Below are 17,535 nucleotides of genomic sequence, written 5' to 3' on the forward strand. Positions count from 1 at the left end.
ATTTTTTAAATCAATTTTGATTAGTATGTGTTTATGTTATCTGAGAAGGATCTGTTTAAGGAGGTAGGTTTTTAAGGAGTATCTGGCCCACCTCACCTTTTCTAAGAGCTGACTTGGTAGGATACTTTGCATATCATGTTCAAAATTTAGTTTATTATAATATCTTGTCCAACGTAAATATTTGTAATGGAAACTAAATTATTGTTACAATAAACATTAATAATAAGTAGTTTAAGAGATCTACATATTTGTATGTTTGTTGTGATGATTACGTGTTAATATGTGTGCATTTTAATTTTTCAGAAAATGGCATCCTTTAATCCTTTAGCTACAATTTTAAGTCCAAAGTCATTGGATGGAAATAACTATGACCAATGGAAAACCAATCTTTACATTGTCCTTGATTTTGAGAGAATAAAATTTATTGCAACAACTCCAAAACCCCAGGAGCTCGCTGCTAATGCTTCAGAGGAAACTCTGAAGCAATTTATAGATTCGCAATGGGCGAATACGATAGCTCGCTGTTATATTCTTGCCAGCATTGCAGAACATATACAAAAGCAACTTAATCATCCAGAGTGTGTATCGGATATAGTTCAAACTCTAAATGCGATGTTTGCTAAAAGTAGCAGCACTGCTAAACAAGCAGCCATAGGGGCCCTAATGAACACTCGTGTGATTGGAGGAAGTGTGTGAGACCATTGTCTAAAGATGATGGGGCACATCAATACAGCGACAGTGATGGGAGCTAAGCTGGAACAAGAGATGAAGATAGAGTTTATCTTGGAATCTCTACTAGATAGCTTCAGTCAGTTCAAAATGAACTATAATATGAATAAACTGAAGCTTACTCCTATTAAACTGATGCACGAGCTTGAGAGTGCTAAAAGGTCTCTTGGAAAGCAAGAAAGTGCTTGCACTACTGAGAGTTCCTCAAAACCTTAAGGAAAATCTAAGGGTGGAAAGAAGAACAAGAAGCAGAAAGGAGCAGGTCCAGCTGTCAAACCAGCTACAATGAAAAAGCCGAAAGGCAAATGCTTCAAGTGCGGACAGAAAGGTCACTGGAAGAAGGATTGCCCTAAATCAGATATGGGTAGTCTAAATGTTGTTGAGGCTTATTTAGTGGGGAATTACAATGATAAATGGATTGTTGATTCAGGTTCAAACAAAGCAGCCCACTCAGTAAAGGACAAAGAAGTTTGAAGTTGGGAACGGGGAATATGTTTCCGTAATGGCAGTAGGACTAGTGGAGTTATATTTATCAGATTGTTTGTTTGTTCCAGATTTTAAGAGGAATTTGGTTTCTGTTAGTTGTTTAGTTGAACATAGTTTAACAGTACAGTTTAATTTCTCAATTTCAATAAAGAATAATAATTATTTTACTTGTTCCGGATTATTGATGAATGATCTATATTTTTTAACTCTTTTGTCTTATAGTATTAACGCTGTTGAAATTAATGATGATGAACAACTTCCCTTATCTAAGAAAATGAAAGTTTTAAATGAAACCTATCTATGGCATTTGCGATTAGGTCATATTAATTCTAGCAGAATTCATGGTTTGATTAAAAGTGGAATTTTAAATTCCTTGATCTTTGAACCTATATCAGTATGTGAATCACGTTTAAAAGGTAAAATGACAAAGAAGCTCTTCAAGGCCAAAGAAAATAGTACCACCATACAATTGGAATTAGTACAGAATGATGCATGTGGACCAATGAGTGCTCCAGCCAGAGGCGGATATGAGTATTTCATCACGTTTACTGATAACTACTCAAGATATGGTTATGTTTACCTAATGCGCCATAAGTCTAAAGCTTTTGATAAATTTTGAGAGTATAAAGCTGAGGCAGAAAAGCAATTGGGTGTCCATATCAAGCAACTTCAGTCTGATCGAGGAGGTGAATACTTGTCTTGAGAGTTCAAGTCTTACTTGGCCAAAAAGGGATAATTTCTCAATTGTCATCTCCTGGAACACCCCAGTAAAATGGAGTCTCTGAAAGGAGAAATAGAACCGTTTGGATATGGTGAGGCTGATGCTTAGTTATTCATCATTACTATGCCTTAGAAACAGCTGTATACATACTAAACTTGGTTCCATCTAAATATGTTTCAAAAACACCCACAGAATTATGGAAAGGGCACAAGCCAAGCTTAAATCATATTCGGATTTGGGGTGCCCTAACACATGTTTTAACATAGAAATCTCAAAAATTGAAATCTCGTATAGAAATGTGTATGTTTATTGGCTACCCTAAAGGAACGAACGGTGGAATATTTTATAATCCAAAGGAAAAGAAGGTGATAGTGAATACTAATGCCACTTTCTTAGAAGAGGATTATATGAATAATTTTAAACCTAAAAGTAAAGTGGTTCTTGAAAAGCTTGACTCAGTTCGAGATCTACCAGAAACTTTTAATTTTCCACCCTTATTTTCCGTTGATGTTCAAAGAGGAAAAAATGCACAAAATGTACCCAAAGGTGAACGAACACAGGAAACAACTCAAGACCAAATTCAAGAAACTCAAGAACAAGAACATAATGACGAGATTGGTAATCCACCTGAACCACAAAACTTAGATCCTCCTGTACATGTACAACAATCAATGCAGCAAACTCATAGTGGGAGGTTGATACGTAAACTTGCAAGGTATGCATTGTTGGGAGAGACTTATCAAGTCGTTTTGGATAATCCTAATGACGACCCTACCACATATGAAGAGGCATTGGAGGATGTTGATGTGCAAGAGTGGAAAAAGGCAATGGACCATGAGATGGAATCTATGGATTCTAACTCAGTCTGGTCTCTTATTTCTGCATTTAAAAGGGTAGAACCTATTGGGTGCAAGTGGATCTACAAGAGAAAGAGAGGACTAGATGGCAAGGTTGAAACATTCAAAGCAAGATTGGTGGCAAAAGGTTATACCCAAAAAGAGGGCATAAATTATGATGAAACTTTTTCGCCAATAGCCATGCTTAAATCTATCTAGATTCTCTTAGCTGTAGCAGCAGCTCTCGATTATGAGATTTAGCAAATGGATGTCAAAACAACTTTTCTAAATGGGGAGTTTGAAGAGGACACCTATATGCAACAACCAAAGGGGTACATAGCAAAAGGTCAAGAACACATGGTTTGCAAATTGTATAGGTCTATTTATGGACTTAAGCAAGCATCCAGGTCATGGAACATCATGTTTGATCAAATTATCAAATCATATGGTTTTTGAAAAAAGCCCTGATGAATCATGTGTGTATAAAAAGATTCAAGGTATAGTGGTAGTTTTTTTGGTTATTTACGTAGATGACATTCTGTTAATTGGAAACAGTGTGAAAATGTTGTCAGATGTAAAGGGTTACCTGAAAGAGCAGTTTGATATGAAAGACTTAGGTGAAGCTAATTATATTCTAGGAATCAAACTTTTACGAGACCGGACGAATAAAATGTTATCTCTATCCCAAGCTTCCTACATCGACAAAATAATGACTAGGTTCGTCATGGAAAATTCCAAAATGGGACTTCTACCCTTTAGACATGGAATTCATCTTTTAAAGAGCAATCATCAAAAACTCTTAAAGAGAAAGAACTCATGAGTAAGAAACCTTATGCTTCAGCTGTTGGTAGTCTCATGTATGCCATGTTATGTACCAGGCCAGATATCTGCTAGTAGTAAGCCAGTACCAATCAAATCCCAAAGTAAAATACTAGATTGCAGTGAAACATATACTCAAGCATTTAAAGAGAACGAGGGATTATATGTTGGTGTATTCCAGTGGGAGTCTTGAAACACTTGGTTATACGGACTCTAATTTTCAAGGGAATATTGACTCTAGTAAATCAACATTAGGATATGTGTTTACCTTAAATGGAGGAGCCATTTATTGGAGGAGTGTTAAACAGACTTGTGTTGTTGACTCCAAAACTGAAGCTGAATATGCGGCTGCATCTGAAGCTGCAAAGGAAGTTGTATTGCTTAAGAAATTCCTTTTGAATCTTCATGTGATACCATGTGCCGATCGGCCTATTACCTTTATTGTGATAACAGTGAGGCCGTAGCACAGTCCAAAGAACCCAGGTCTCACAAAAAGCAGAAACACATATTAAGAAAGTACCACTTGATTCGTGATTTCATTGATAGAGGAGATACAGTGGTTACTAAAATAGCATCTGAGGAGAACCTAGCAGATCCTTTTACTAAGACTCTTCATGAACGTGTGTTTGAGAAGCATATAAATTATATGGGTCTTAAGAGGATCCCAAACTTATTTTAGAGTAAGTGGGAGTTGGTTATATTTATGCTCTAGGAGCAAAACAAGTAGTAATTTCATTTTTTGATTTAATAATATTAAGTTATTTTTGAAAGTTTTTTGCACATTATATTTTACGTACAAGATCTAGATTAATTATGTAGTATATGATCATATAGATAAGTCCATATAAGATATGATCATAGATTCTTATAATTAATTAATTGTCTCACAGTCGTTAAATAAATCTGGGCACTTTATTTACACTGTAATATTTTATGAAGTAATCTATCTTAGTTATTATAAAATATTGGAATGAATTATGGTCATTCTGAGAGGATCATGAGAGATTTAATTAAGGATAAATTTCTGTTAAAGGAATTAAATCTCAAGCAATATTGGATATGTTATTTTTTTTAATCCTGAGTATATTAAAAATAGATAATTAAGTGACTATGGTTCTTTGAGTTATCAATAAGTAAGGTCTATTTTGAACAACCAATATCTCGATGATTTGGGAATTATGGTCCTTTGATTACTAAATATTTATGAATGTACAAAATGGAATTTGTATGAAATATCCTCTTGACATGTTTCGGTACGCAGATGTTGGAAGTCACTGGCCAGTGCATTGGATCCGTTAGAGAAATTGATAAGTTAAGAGAATAAATAATTAATTGATTGACAGAAATTATTATCAATTAATTATTGATATTTTACAAAGGAAAAATACATTTAATATAAACATTATTAATCTTGGAGTTCACATCTGGATTTTTAGTGAAGTAGCACTAGATAAGATCACAGTCTTAGGTTTGCTCAGAGCAACTGGGAGATTGTTGGATTAATGCTCTTGGAGTAAACTAATTCATAATCAGGAGCCTTGATTAATAATGGACCGTAGGATCCCCAAACTAGCTCATTAAATGACAGAGCTTATTTAACTGATTATTAAAATACAAGAAGGAGCCCATTAATTGGGTCCAAGGTGCTATTAAACTTTAGGAGGATTAGGGTTAGCAGTTTATAAAGACACTACTTACTAGCCTCCAGATATAAGTTTTTACGTATTATTTCCTAGAGATTTAGAATCTCAATAGAAGATAAAACACTTTGAGTAAAAAACAGAAAATGTGAGTTTCAGAGTGTTTCTTTTGTGATCAGGTGCGCCCACATGCAGATCTGTCACCTAGAGAATAGTTTGGAATGTTCTACGTAAAAGGTTAGTAAACTTAATGGATAATTACATAATTTATCACATGTTTTATTCAATCTCGATCAGACTTCCGCTGTATGTATGATTCCAACAAATGGAGAAGGATATATTTAATAAAAAGAAGCTTTTTGACAAAATAAAGAGTGAGTGGCTGAGTATAATTGCAAAAAGGAAGAACTAAAGAAAATGGAGGCACATGGATATTGCTTTTTTATTCACTTCATACATGCTCGGTATAAAGCCCATTTACAAGGCCCAGAGGCGGTACAAAGAAGCATAACTGCCATGTGCTTTGGCTGTCATTTACTCATGCATATAAAAGTCCAACTAATATAAATTACATATGTCAACTTGTCAACCCATTCTAGCCAATAACAGGCTTCCTTCTATGCTAAATATTTAACCACAATCTTTTTCTTCATTATAAAGTTGCCCACATTGCCAATTAAATTATAAATTATTATTATTATTATTATAATTTTACTTTTTCACATAATATACCGCAGTTAATAATATATAAGAACAGTGCTGAGATAAACATTAAGGAACTTGAACTTTTCTAGCTATCAAGACAAAGCAATGTGCAAGTTACATACATATAACATTATCCACAATAAACAGATTTACCAAGCAGTTATGCCAAGGAGTATATATAAATATTTTGCAAAGAATATTATATGTAAATTGGTATGCTACGTTTATTATCCAAATAGAGGCTAAGGTCGATAACATCAGGCTGTAAGATATATATATATATATATAAGGTTTAGCCATTAAACAATGTCATCTTACTTAAAAGGGTCGGACAGATGCTCTGATGCAATAGATTAAAAGATATATAAAAAGAAGCAAACGTTGTAGAATAATTAAGCTGAAAATATTTACTTGTCATTCTGCACATCAACTTGAACCGCCTTAATCTAAATATTAACGGTTCATTAATGTGGTGGCAAGTAAAGCCACATTTGCATATCAATTAAGAAAATTGACCAGTCAAAGGAGGTGCTGTAATTGTTGCAAGCTTCTTCTTGCTTCTACAAACTTCTTTATACTTCCACTAAGGTGGCAGCAACTTTTCTTATCCTTAGCCATTTTGTTTGACCAAAAAGGGACAATTAATGCAAGGCATATAGGTGGCATGGCAGCAAGCTATCTACGTCTAGCAAAGGAATTCAATTTGAATTTTACAACCTCTACTGCTTGTTTCTACCGCCATATGCCTTTATATATATGTCTTTCTCTTCCTTGTAAAGAGTGATTCCATTTTGGTGTGAGAAATACACATAGAAACAAAGAGAGAGAAGGAGAGTATTAGAGAGAAAATTAAAAAAAAAATTTCCTAAATATTTGTGTCTTTCCTTTGTAAAAGAGTGTGTGGGTTTTCTCCTATTATAAGAGAGAGGATATTGTTATTTGTGCTCTCCTTATTTTAGAGAGAAATTATTTTATTCTTTTGCTATAATAAAATCCTTTTACAATTGTCAATTATTTTGTGTGTATTTTATTTGATTATTTTGCACACAAATTCTTATTTTTATTATTTCTACTTCAGCTGTAATTGTGAGTTTTATACCTCAATTTCCTAACAAGTGGTATCAGAGCCCGGTTCATAGGTATCTGCAATAATGGTAGTGAAGTACGAAATAGAAAAATTCAATGGAAATAATTTCTCATTGTGGAAAATGAGAATAAAAGCAGTTTTAAGAAAAGATAACTGCTTGGCGGCAATTGGCGAAAGGCCCACGGAGTTCCTTGATGATGATAAGTGGAACGAGATGGATGGCAATGCTATGCTAATCTGTATCTAGCACTAGCCAATGAAGTATTGTCAAGCGTGGCAGAGAAAAAGACGGCAAAAGAAATTTAGGATACTCTCACAAAATTATACGAAGCCAAATCACTGCACAACAAAATTTTCTTAAAGAGAAGGCTTTATACTCTTCGGATGATGGAGTCAACGACTGTGACAGAGCACATCAACACCCTCAATACTTTATTTTCACAGCTCACAGCAATGGGGCATAACATCGATACGGGTGAACTTGCTAAAATTCTGCTTCAAAGTCTACCTGATTCGTATGATCAACTCATTGTTAACATAACCAACAATGTAGAAATTTTAGTCTTCGATGATATTGCAGCCGTGGTTCTTAAAAAAGAAAGTCGGTGCAAAAGCAAAGAAGACATATCGGGAAGCTCACAACAAGTTGAAGCTTTGGCGATGACGAGAGGGAGATCAACGGAACGTGGCCCTAGTGGGAGTCAAAATCAAAGTAGATCAAAATCCAAAAACAAGAAGAATGTCAAATGTCATTACTGTGGCAAGAAAGGGCACTACAAAAAGGAGTGTTGGCATCTCAAGAAGAATGAAGAAGCCAAAAGAAAAGGTGTTAAGTCATCAAAAGTTCAAGGTTGTGTCGCGAGTACCTCGAATGATGATGAAATTTTATACAGTGAAGCAACAATAGTTACTGAAGGTAGAAGAAGATTTGCTAATGTCTGGCTTATGGACTCAGGAGCAACATGGCATATGACCCCCCGTAGAGAATGGTTCCATCAATATGAACCTATCTCAAGAGAATTTGTGTTCATGGGAGACGATCATGCCTTGGAGATCACTGGTATTGGTACCGTCAAATTGAAGATGTATGATGATATGGTTCGCACCATTCAGAAGGTACGGCATGTGAAAGGCTTAAAGAAAAATCTATTGTCTTTGGGACAATTAGACAATAGTGGGTCAAAACCCATATTCAAGATGGAATCATGAAAATAGTTAAAGGGGCACTTGTGGTGATGAAAACGGAAAAGATAGCTGCAAATTTGTACATGCTTAAAGGAGAAACACTATAAGAAGGAGAAGCATTTACAGCGTCGGCAAGCTCCCAAGAAGAATCAACGATGATGTGGCACCGTAAGCTTGGCCACATGTCAGAACGAGGTTTGAAGATTCTTGCTGAACAAAAGCTTCTTCCAGGGCTCAAAAAGTTTTCATTACCATTTTTTGAGGATTGTGTTATCACTAAGCAGCATAGATTAAAGTTTAGCAGTTCTAATGCTAGAAGCAAAGCTATCTTAGAGTTTATCCACTCTGATGTTTGACAAGCACCAGTTCTGTCCCTAGGAGGTACAAGATACTTTGTATCTTTTATTGATGATTACTCCAGGAGATGTTGGATGTATCTAATCAAAATAAAAGTGGATGTATTTCCAGTTTTCAAAATATTTAAAGCGCGGGTGGAACTTGAATCTGAGAAAAAGATCAAGTGTTTGAGTACGAACAATGGAGGAGAATATAATGGTGCAGAATTTGATAGCTTCTGTTAACAAGAAGGTATCAAGAGGCAGTTCATGGTGGCGTACACTCCACAACAAAATAGAGTAGCATAGCGGATGAACAGAATTTTGTTGGAACGAACAAGAGCAATGTTGAGAACTGCAGGGATGGCCAAGTCATTTTGGGCAGAAGTAGTCAAGACCGCCTGCTATGTGATCAATCAGTCACCATCAATTGCAATTGATCTAAAAATGCCAATGGAGATGTGGACTGGTAAGCCAGCTAATTATTCTCACTTACATATATTTGAAAGTCCTGTTTATGTTATGTACAACGCCTAAGAAACATCAGAGCTAGATCCAAAATCCAGAAAATGTATTTTCTTAGGGTATGCTGATGGAGTTAAGGGGTACCGCCTGTGGGATCCCACTACCCATAGGGTAATAATCAGCAGAGATGTAATATTTAAAGAAAATAAAATACAAGCAAATGAAAATGATAGCACGTCAAAAGAGAAACCAGAGACTACTACAGTTCAAGTCAAAGAGAGGGAAGAACAAAATGTTCTGGATTCTTTGAGCAGCACCTGAGCACGAAGAACAAAAGCAAGCTGAGTTTCGACGGTCATCTAGGGAGAGAAGAGAACCAGCTTGGCACTCAAAATACATTATGGAGGGTAATGTTGCATACTGCCTTCTAACAGAGGATGGAGAGCCATCAACTTTCCAGGAGGCTATAAAAGGTTCAAAAGCTTCTCTGTGAATGGCAGCAATGCAAGAAGAAATTGAAGCTCTCCATAAAAACATGACATGGGATCTAATTCGACTACCACAGGGAAGGAAGGCTATCGGCAACAAATGGGTCTATAAGATCAAACGAGATAGCAATGACCAGATTGGTGGTGAAAGGATTTGCTCAGAAAGAAGGTATTGATTTCAATGAGATATTTTCTCCTCTTGTTCGACTTACAACAATTCATGTGGTCCTGGCGATGTGTGCGACATTTGACTTGTATTTAGAGCAGTTGGATGTCAAAACTGCATTTCTTCATGGAAAACTTGAAGAAGAGATTTACATGCTCCAACCAGAAGGTTTTGAAGAAAAAAGAAAAGAGAACTTGGTTTACAGGTTGAACAAATCTCTATATGGTCTCAAACAAGCGCCGAGATGTTGGTATAAGAGATTTGATTCCTTCATCATGAGCCTTGGATACAACAGACTTAGTTCAGATCCTTATGCTTACCACAAGAAATTTTGTGATGGTGATTTTATTATTTTGCTGTTATATGTTGACGACATGTTGATAGCAGGCCCCAGCAAAGATCGTATTAAAGATTTGAAGGCAGAGTTGGCTAGAGAGTTTGAAATGAAGGACTTAGGACTGGCAAACAAGATTCTAGGGATGCAAATTTACCGAGACAGAAATAATAGGATGATATGGCTTTCTCAAAAGAATTACATTAAGAAAATTTTGCAGCGTTTCAACATGCAAAATTGTAAGCCAATTCTTACCCCTCTTCCTATTAATTTCAAGTTATCCTCAAGTATGAGTCCTAGCACCGAGAAAGAGAGGATGGAAATGTCTCGAGTACCGTATGCATCAGCAGTGGGGAGTTTAATGTTCACCATGGTATGCACAAGACCAGACATTGCATAAGCAGTGGGAGCGGCTAGTCGGTACATGGCAAATCCTGGTAGAGAGCATTGTAATATTGTGAAGAGGATCCTAAAATATGTGAAGGGTACCTCAAATGCTACATTATGTTACGGAGGATCAGAGTTTACTGTTAGAGGCTATGTTGATTCAGATTATGCAAGTGATCTTGACAAAAGCAAGTCCGCCATGGGATATGTGTTTACTCTTGCTGAAGGAGCTGTAAGCTAGGTTTCAAAACTACAGTCTATCGTGGCTACCTCTACAACAGAGGCAGAATATATTGCAGCTTCGTAAAAACCAGCAAAGAGGCAATTTGGTTGCCAATGGTATTGGAGGAGCTTGGACACAAACAAGAGAAGATAACTCTGTTTTGTGATAGTCAGAGCGCTTTGCACTTAGCAAAGAATCCAGCATACCACTTGAAAACAAAACACATACAAGTTCCATTTTACTTTGTTCGTGAGAAGGTGGAGGAAGGAAGTGTGGATTTTTAGAAAATCTATACTAGAGACAACCTGGCAGATTTTCTGACAAAGCCAATTAATACTGACAAGTTTGTGTGGTGCAGATCCTCTATTGGCCTAGCAGAAACATAAGCAAGCATGAAAATGAAATGGCAAGTAGAAAGGATAGAAGGATTATAGCAAAAGTGGCTTCAAGTGGGAGACATGTGATGGCAAGTAAAGCCACATTTGCTTGTCAATTAAGAACATTGACCAGTCAAAGGAGGCGCTGTAATTATTGCAAACTTCTTCTTGCTTCTTCAAACTTCTTCATACTTCTACTAAGGTGGCAGCAACTCTTCTTATCCTTAAGCCATTTTGTTTGACCAAAAAAGGACAATTAATGCAAGGCATACAGGTGGCACGGCAGCAAGCTATCTACAACTAGCAAATGAATTCAATTTGAATTTTACAACCTCTACCGCCTCTTTCTACCACCATATGCCTCTATATATATGTCTTTCTCTTCCTTGTAAAGAGTGATTCCATTTTGGTGTGAGAAATACACATAGAAACAAAGAGAGAGAAAGAGAGTATTAGAGAGAATATTAAAAAAGGATTTTTCCTAAATATTCGTGTCTTTCCTTTGTAAGAGAGTGTGTGGGTTTTCTCCTATTATAAGAGAAAGGGTATTATTATTTGTGCTCTCCTTATTTTAGAGAAAAATTATTTTATTCTTTTGCTATAATAAAATCCTTCTACAATTGTCAATTATTTTGTATGTATTTTATTTGATTATTTTACATACAAATTCTCATTTTTATTATTTCTACTTCAGCTGTAATTGTGAGTTTTATACCTCAATTTCCTAACAATTGAGATATTTAATAATCTCATCATCATCGATCTTTATACCAATATCTTGCCATATTGCCTGGCAATTTTACTTGTATTAAATAAACACCACTTTAACCTAAAATATTATAAGTATCTACGACTTTGAATTTTTTTTTTTTTCCCCTTAAGAAATTTCATCTAAAAGTGAAATATTACCGATTATTCATTAAAGTCATACCAATTATTGATTAAAATTACTTATAGGTCACTGTCTTATGCAAAATGGTTGAAAAAAAAGAAATAATATACAGCAAGCCCAAAGCAATTGCATCAACTCTCCATCAATTTGTGATTAAAAAATAAAAATAAAAAAGAACAACAACAACAACCTATCCATAAATTTGAAAGAAAATTACAAGCGCACGATTTCTTAGTCAATTTTTAAATAAATTGTAGAACGTTCATTAATTATGATGGGATATGTTGGTGACATTTTACATCATCATAACAATCAAAGGATTTAAAATACATCAGCTTGTATGGTGAGTATTGTACTTGATTAATGCAGAGAATACTTTTTATGATTGGAGATACCAAAGAATGAGATTCCTTCTTCCTTGCTATTTTCTTCTATGAACAATTCCTTGGTTGACTTATCTGTCCAAACCGAAAGATACGTTGTTCTTTTTTTACTATAAACCAAGAAGATACGTTATACGTTACATCAATGTTTTTATTGTCTTCCGCTTGGGCTCAATTATTATTCCGGCAAAGGAAGACAGCTGCGAACAAATTAAAAATAAAAATGAAGAAGTCTGATTTTGAAGGTTTGGGACTAATATATATAGTAATACATCTATATTTGCATGCAGTGTCTACTGTCTAGGAAGCTGGTTCTTGAGAATTGCAAATATGGATAGCAAAACAACCACCCTTGTCCCTTTTCTACTCGTCCTTCCACTAGCTCAAATATTAAATCTGGTTGAAGCAATATGGCTAATTCTGGTAAAATTAGTTGGATTAAGAAGGAGAGAGACGCTCTCCTTACGTTGAAAAAAGATGTCCAAGATACTTCAAATCTCCTTTCTTCTTGGAGTGGCCACAACAGCAACTGTTGCAAGTGGTTCGGTGTAGGCTGTAGCAAAAAGACAGGCCACATCATAAAAGTCGACCCTGTTATAGAAAAGAGAATGAAAAAGAAAATCTAAAAGAACCAAGAAAAACTGAGAGAAAAACATTATAAATTTTCCAGGAATTTTCTCCATAGGGATTTCATTGATTTAGCAGCGTCATATACAAGCTAAGCATATGCACACTAGTTTCTAGAACTTAACTGACTCAGCTTAACCACTTTACAACGGACAAGCCAGCTCAGCACTTAGTTACAACAAGCGCACAACTTGTACACCTCATATACATACATGGCAAAGCTTTGCAATATTCCCCCTCACACTCATTTTGACTGATACAGTCAGACAAACTTGACTTTGAACAATAGCATTCCGACATACACATGAAAACTAAGAAATCAGAAAGTACTAACAACCTTTAGTTTTGATTTTAGATACAAGAATCTCAAAGCGCATGAAGGTTTGGTAAAAACAACAGCAACTGGTTCCTTAGTTGGAACATATCTAATTTCAAGGGATTATGTAGAAAGGAGCAGATTTTTATTTAATTAATTAGGAAGGTTCTTATTTAATTAATTAGGAAGATTTACATTATTTTAGGATATTTACTTATTTAGTTTATCTCCTAATAAATAGGATCAGTCCATTAACTAATTCTTTGGAATTTAATTTCCCTGATTTGCAGGGATTACTTTCCTAGTTTTGTGGACTGGAATGCCAGCCACATCTATGTTAAATAGACTAGTAATTCTTTTTCAGATCAGTATGAGAATTTCTTCCCTCTCATCTCAAAAGTCTACATGGTATCAGAGCCCTAATTTCTTTTGTTGCTAGCTTCTCACTACCATGACTAAATCCGAGCAAATTCCTTCAACCAACATTCAAGAAAATTCATCCTTTATTATCACAAATCACAGACTTAATGGCCATAATTTTCTTCAATGGTCACAATCCGTTCTCATGTATGTTTGTGGCAAAGGGAAGGATGAATATCTCACAGGCGAGATCTCCATTCCAGAAAAATCAGATCCTAAGTATCGGACCTGGAAAACAGAAAACCACATGGTTATGTCGTGGTTAATCAATTCTATGACCACCGAAGTAGGAGAAAATTTTCTGCTTTACAAGACAGCCAACGAGATCTGGGAAGCAGCCCGTGAAACCTACTCTAGTTCAGAAAATACTTCAGAGTTGTTTGAAATTGAAACCAGACTCCATGACCTTCGGCAAGAGGATTTAAATGTCACTCAATATTTTAATATCCTCACACGATACTGGCAGCATCTTGATATGTTTGAGCTGTATTCCTGGAAATGTCCTGATGACGCTGCATTGTACAGGAAAATTGTTGAACAAAAGAGAACATTCAAGTTTCTTCTTGGTCTCAACAAAGACCTTGACGAGGTAAGGGGGAGAATTATGGGAATTAAACCCCTGCCTACACTTCGAGAAGCGTTTTCAGAAGTTCGACGGGAGGAGAGCCGAAGGAAACTAATGATGATAAGTAACAGCACTGCTCCAACCTTGGAAGGCTCAGCCCTCTACACACATACTTCTTCTCAAGATAACAAACTGAAAAAGGGAAGGTCGTGGTGCGAACATTGCAGGAGACCAGGGCACACGAAGGAAACATGTTGGAAAATACATGGAAAACCAGTAGATTGGAAGCCTAATCGCATACGGAATGATCATGAGAGCCGCGCTCATGCTGCTACAACATCAGATGATATCAACAATGCCGAAACCAGCCCCTTTACCAAGGAGCAACTTGATGCATTGCAAAAGATATTTGGCCAGATTTCTAATTCCTCTCAATCGACTCCAACAACTTCACAGCAGCATGCTAGTATGTTAGCTCACCAACGTACTCTCTCCTTTGCCTATACTACAAACGTGACAAAATCAAAGCCTTAGATAGTCGATTCGGGAGCCTCCAATCACATGACAGGTGATATTAGTATTTTTCAGCACTATAAGCCAACTTATGGTGTTTCTACAGTCAGAATAGCAGATGGTTCACTCTTTAAAGTGGCTGGAACAGGAACAATACAATTGACAGAAGATTTGCTTCTCTCTTCTGTTCTTTATGTGCCAAACTTGGAGTGTAATTTGATTTCCATAAGCAAGCTTACTCATGATTTAAATTGTGTTACTAAATTCAATCCAAATTTGTGTGAATTTCAGGCAGTGGATTCAGGGAAGGTGATTGGCAGTGCTGAGTTGTGTGGTGGACTCTATTTGCTCAAAGAAAGTACTTCACTTCATCAAAAAGTTCCTTCTACCAGTTGTGTCTCTCAATCTGTTTTTGATTCTGTGTCACTTTCAGATGAAAATAAAGTTATGCTATGGCATTTTCGCTTTGGTCATCCAAACTTTGTGTATCTTGAAAAGATGTTCCCTCACTTGTTTCGTAATAAAAGTTCAAATTTTTATCATTGTGAAATCTGCCAACTTGCTAAACACACCAGACATGTCTATCCAACCATCCAATATACACCTTCATATCCATTTTCTATGATCCACAGTGACATTTGGGGACCCTCAAGAGTTAAAACATAAATGGAACTCGTTGGTTTGTGACTTTCATTGATGATCACACTAGAATCACATGGACCTTTCTCATGAAAGAAAAATCAAAAACAGGGGCAATCTTCAGATCTTTTCACTCAATGATTAACACTCAATTCAAAAGCAAAATTCAAATCCTAAAAACTGATAATGCCAGAGAGTACTTCAATTCTATTCTTGGTTCCTATTTCTTAGAACAAGGCATTATACACTTGAGCTCATGTGTAGATACCCCTCAACAAAACGGAGTGGCAGAGAGGAAAAATAGACACCTACTTGAAGTGGCTTGATCAATCATGTTCTCCAACAATGTTCCTAAATATTTTTGGGGGGAAGCTATCTTAACAGCCACCTATCTCATCAACAGAATGCCAAGCCGAATTCTAAAATTTCAAAATCCTCGTCAGGTTCTTATACAATCCTTTCCTCACTTTAAATCATTTACTTCAGATCTTCCACTTAAAGTCTTTGGGTGTTCAGCTTTTGTTCATATTCATCAACATAACCGAACCAAACTTGATCCAAAATCACTCAAGTGTATCTTTTTAGGTTACTCATCCCATCAAAAAGGATATAAGTGCTACTCACCTTTTACTAGAAAAATATATATCTCCATGGATGTCACTTTCTTTGAGCACCAGTCCTACTTTTCCAAATCTGAAATTCAGGGGGAGCATTATCAGTTTTGGAACATTCTACAAGACACTCACTCTCAATTTTCTCACTTTCATCATCCTCAAAAATCACCAATAACCCCATTCTCATCCTCATCAAAACAATTCGAGTCTTCCATGAATTTACCTGAACCTCAAAACACTCAAATAGCCCTACCTGAATCTATCGAACCTGCCCAACCAAACCAGCTCGAACCTGTTCCACAGCTACCAGAGACCAACAATGAGCAGGAACTTCAAGTATATGTTAGAAAGAGGAGGAAACCTATTAAGCATATGGAGCACACTACACAAATTAGGCAAGGTCAAGAACTGGCACCGGTTCCTCTTGCTTCAGAAATTTGCACAGGTATGGATCCATTAAATCATGAGGTCACTAGTCCTATTGTTGATAATTCTGACTTGCCTATTGCTCTAAGGAAAGGTGTTCGATCATGCACAAAACATCCATTGGAAACTATGTTACTTATGAGAAGCTACTACCTCCCTATAGTGCATTTGTTTCTACTCTTGATCATACACAGGTTCCAAACTCTATTCAAGAAGCTCTAAGAATTCCAACATGGAAGCAGGCAGTGGAAGAAGAACTAAGGGCATTAGAAAGCAATGGTACTTGGATACTTTCAGAGCTTCCTCATGGGAAGAAACCAGTGGGGTGCAAGTGGATATTCACAATTAAGTACAAGGCAGATGGCAGCATTGAAAGGTACAAAGCCCGTTTGGTAGCTAAGGGCTTCACGCAGTCTTACGGTATTGATTATCAAGAGACGTTTGCACCTGTTGCCAAGCTTAATACAGTCCAAGTTCTACTCTCCCTTGCAGTGAATCAAGACTGGCCACTACACCAACTTGATGTCAAGAATGCATTCCTAAATGGCAATCTAGAAGAAGAAGTATACATGGAAGTACCACCAGGATTAAAGAATTCCTCCAACAGTCAAATGGTATGTAAACTCAAGAAAGCACTTTACGGTTTAAAGCAGTCGCCTCGTGCTTGGTTTGATAGGTTTGCCAAAACAGTAGTCTCACAAGGATATCAACAATGTCAAGCTGATCATACATTGTTTTTGAAATTCTCATCTGAGAAGAAGATTGCTATCCTAATTGTGTATGTTGATGACATTATCCTAACTGGAGACTATGAAGAGGAGATTATCAAGTTGAAGAAACTGCTGGCTGTCGAGTTTGAAATTAAGGATCTTGGCCCTCTTAGATATTTCCTAGGGATGGAGATTGCTCAATCTAAAGAAGGGATTGTTATCTCTCAAAGGAAGTACATTCTAAATTTACTCAATGAAACGGGCATGCTTAGATGTAAACCAATTGATACCCCTATGGATCCCAATAAGAAGATGAAGACAAGTGAAGAGGGTACTCCAGTGGACAAAGGAAGATATCAAAGATTAGTGGGAAAATTGATATACCTCTCACATACCAGACCAGACATTGCATTCTCAGTTAGTGTGGCAAGTCAACACATGAACAAT

The 17,535-nt window shown here is 36.3% G+C and overlaps 1 protein-coding gene across 1 annotated transcript; it reads left to right on the forward strand.

Annotated features, from left to right (window-relative positions):
- The first annotated feature begins 306 nt into the window (after positions 1-306).
- LOC107428334 (uncharacterized) lies at positions 307-696 on the forward strand. Its single transcript, XM_016038854.1, has one exon. It carries the CDS (start codon positions 307-309, stop codon positions 694-696), a length of 390 nt encoding a protein of 129 aa, XP_015894340.1.
- Positions 697-17,535: the final 16,839 nt, after the last annotated feature.

Source organism: Ziziphus jujuba, chromosome 12 (genome assembly GCF_031755915.1).
Source record: "Ziziphus jujuba cultivar Dongzao chromosome 12, ASM3175591v1".
Taxonomy (NCBI): domain Eukaryota; kingdom Viridiplantae; phylum Streptophyta; class Magnoliopsida; order Rosales; family Rhamnaceae; genus Ziziphus; species Ziziphus jujuba.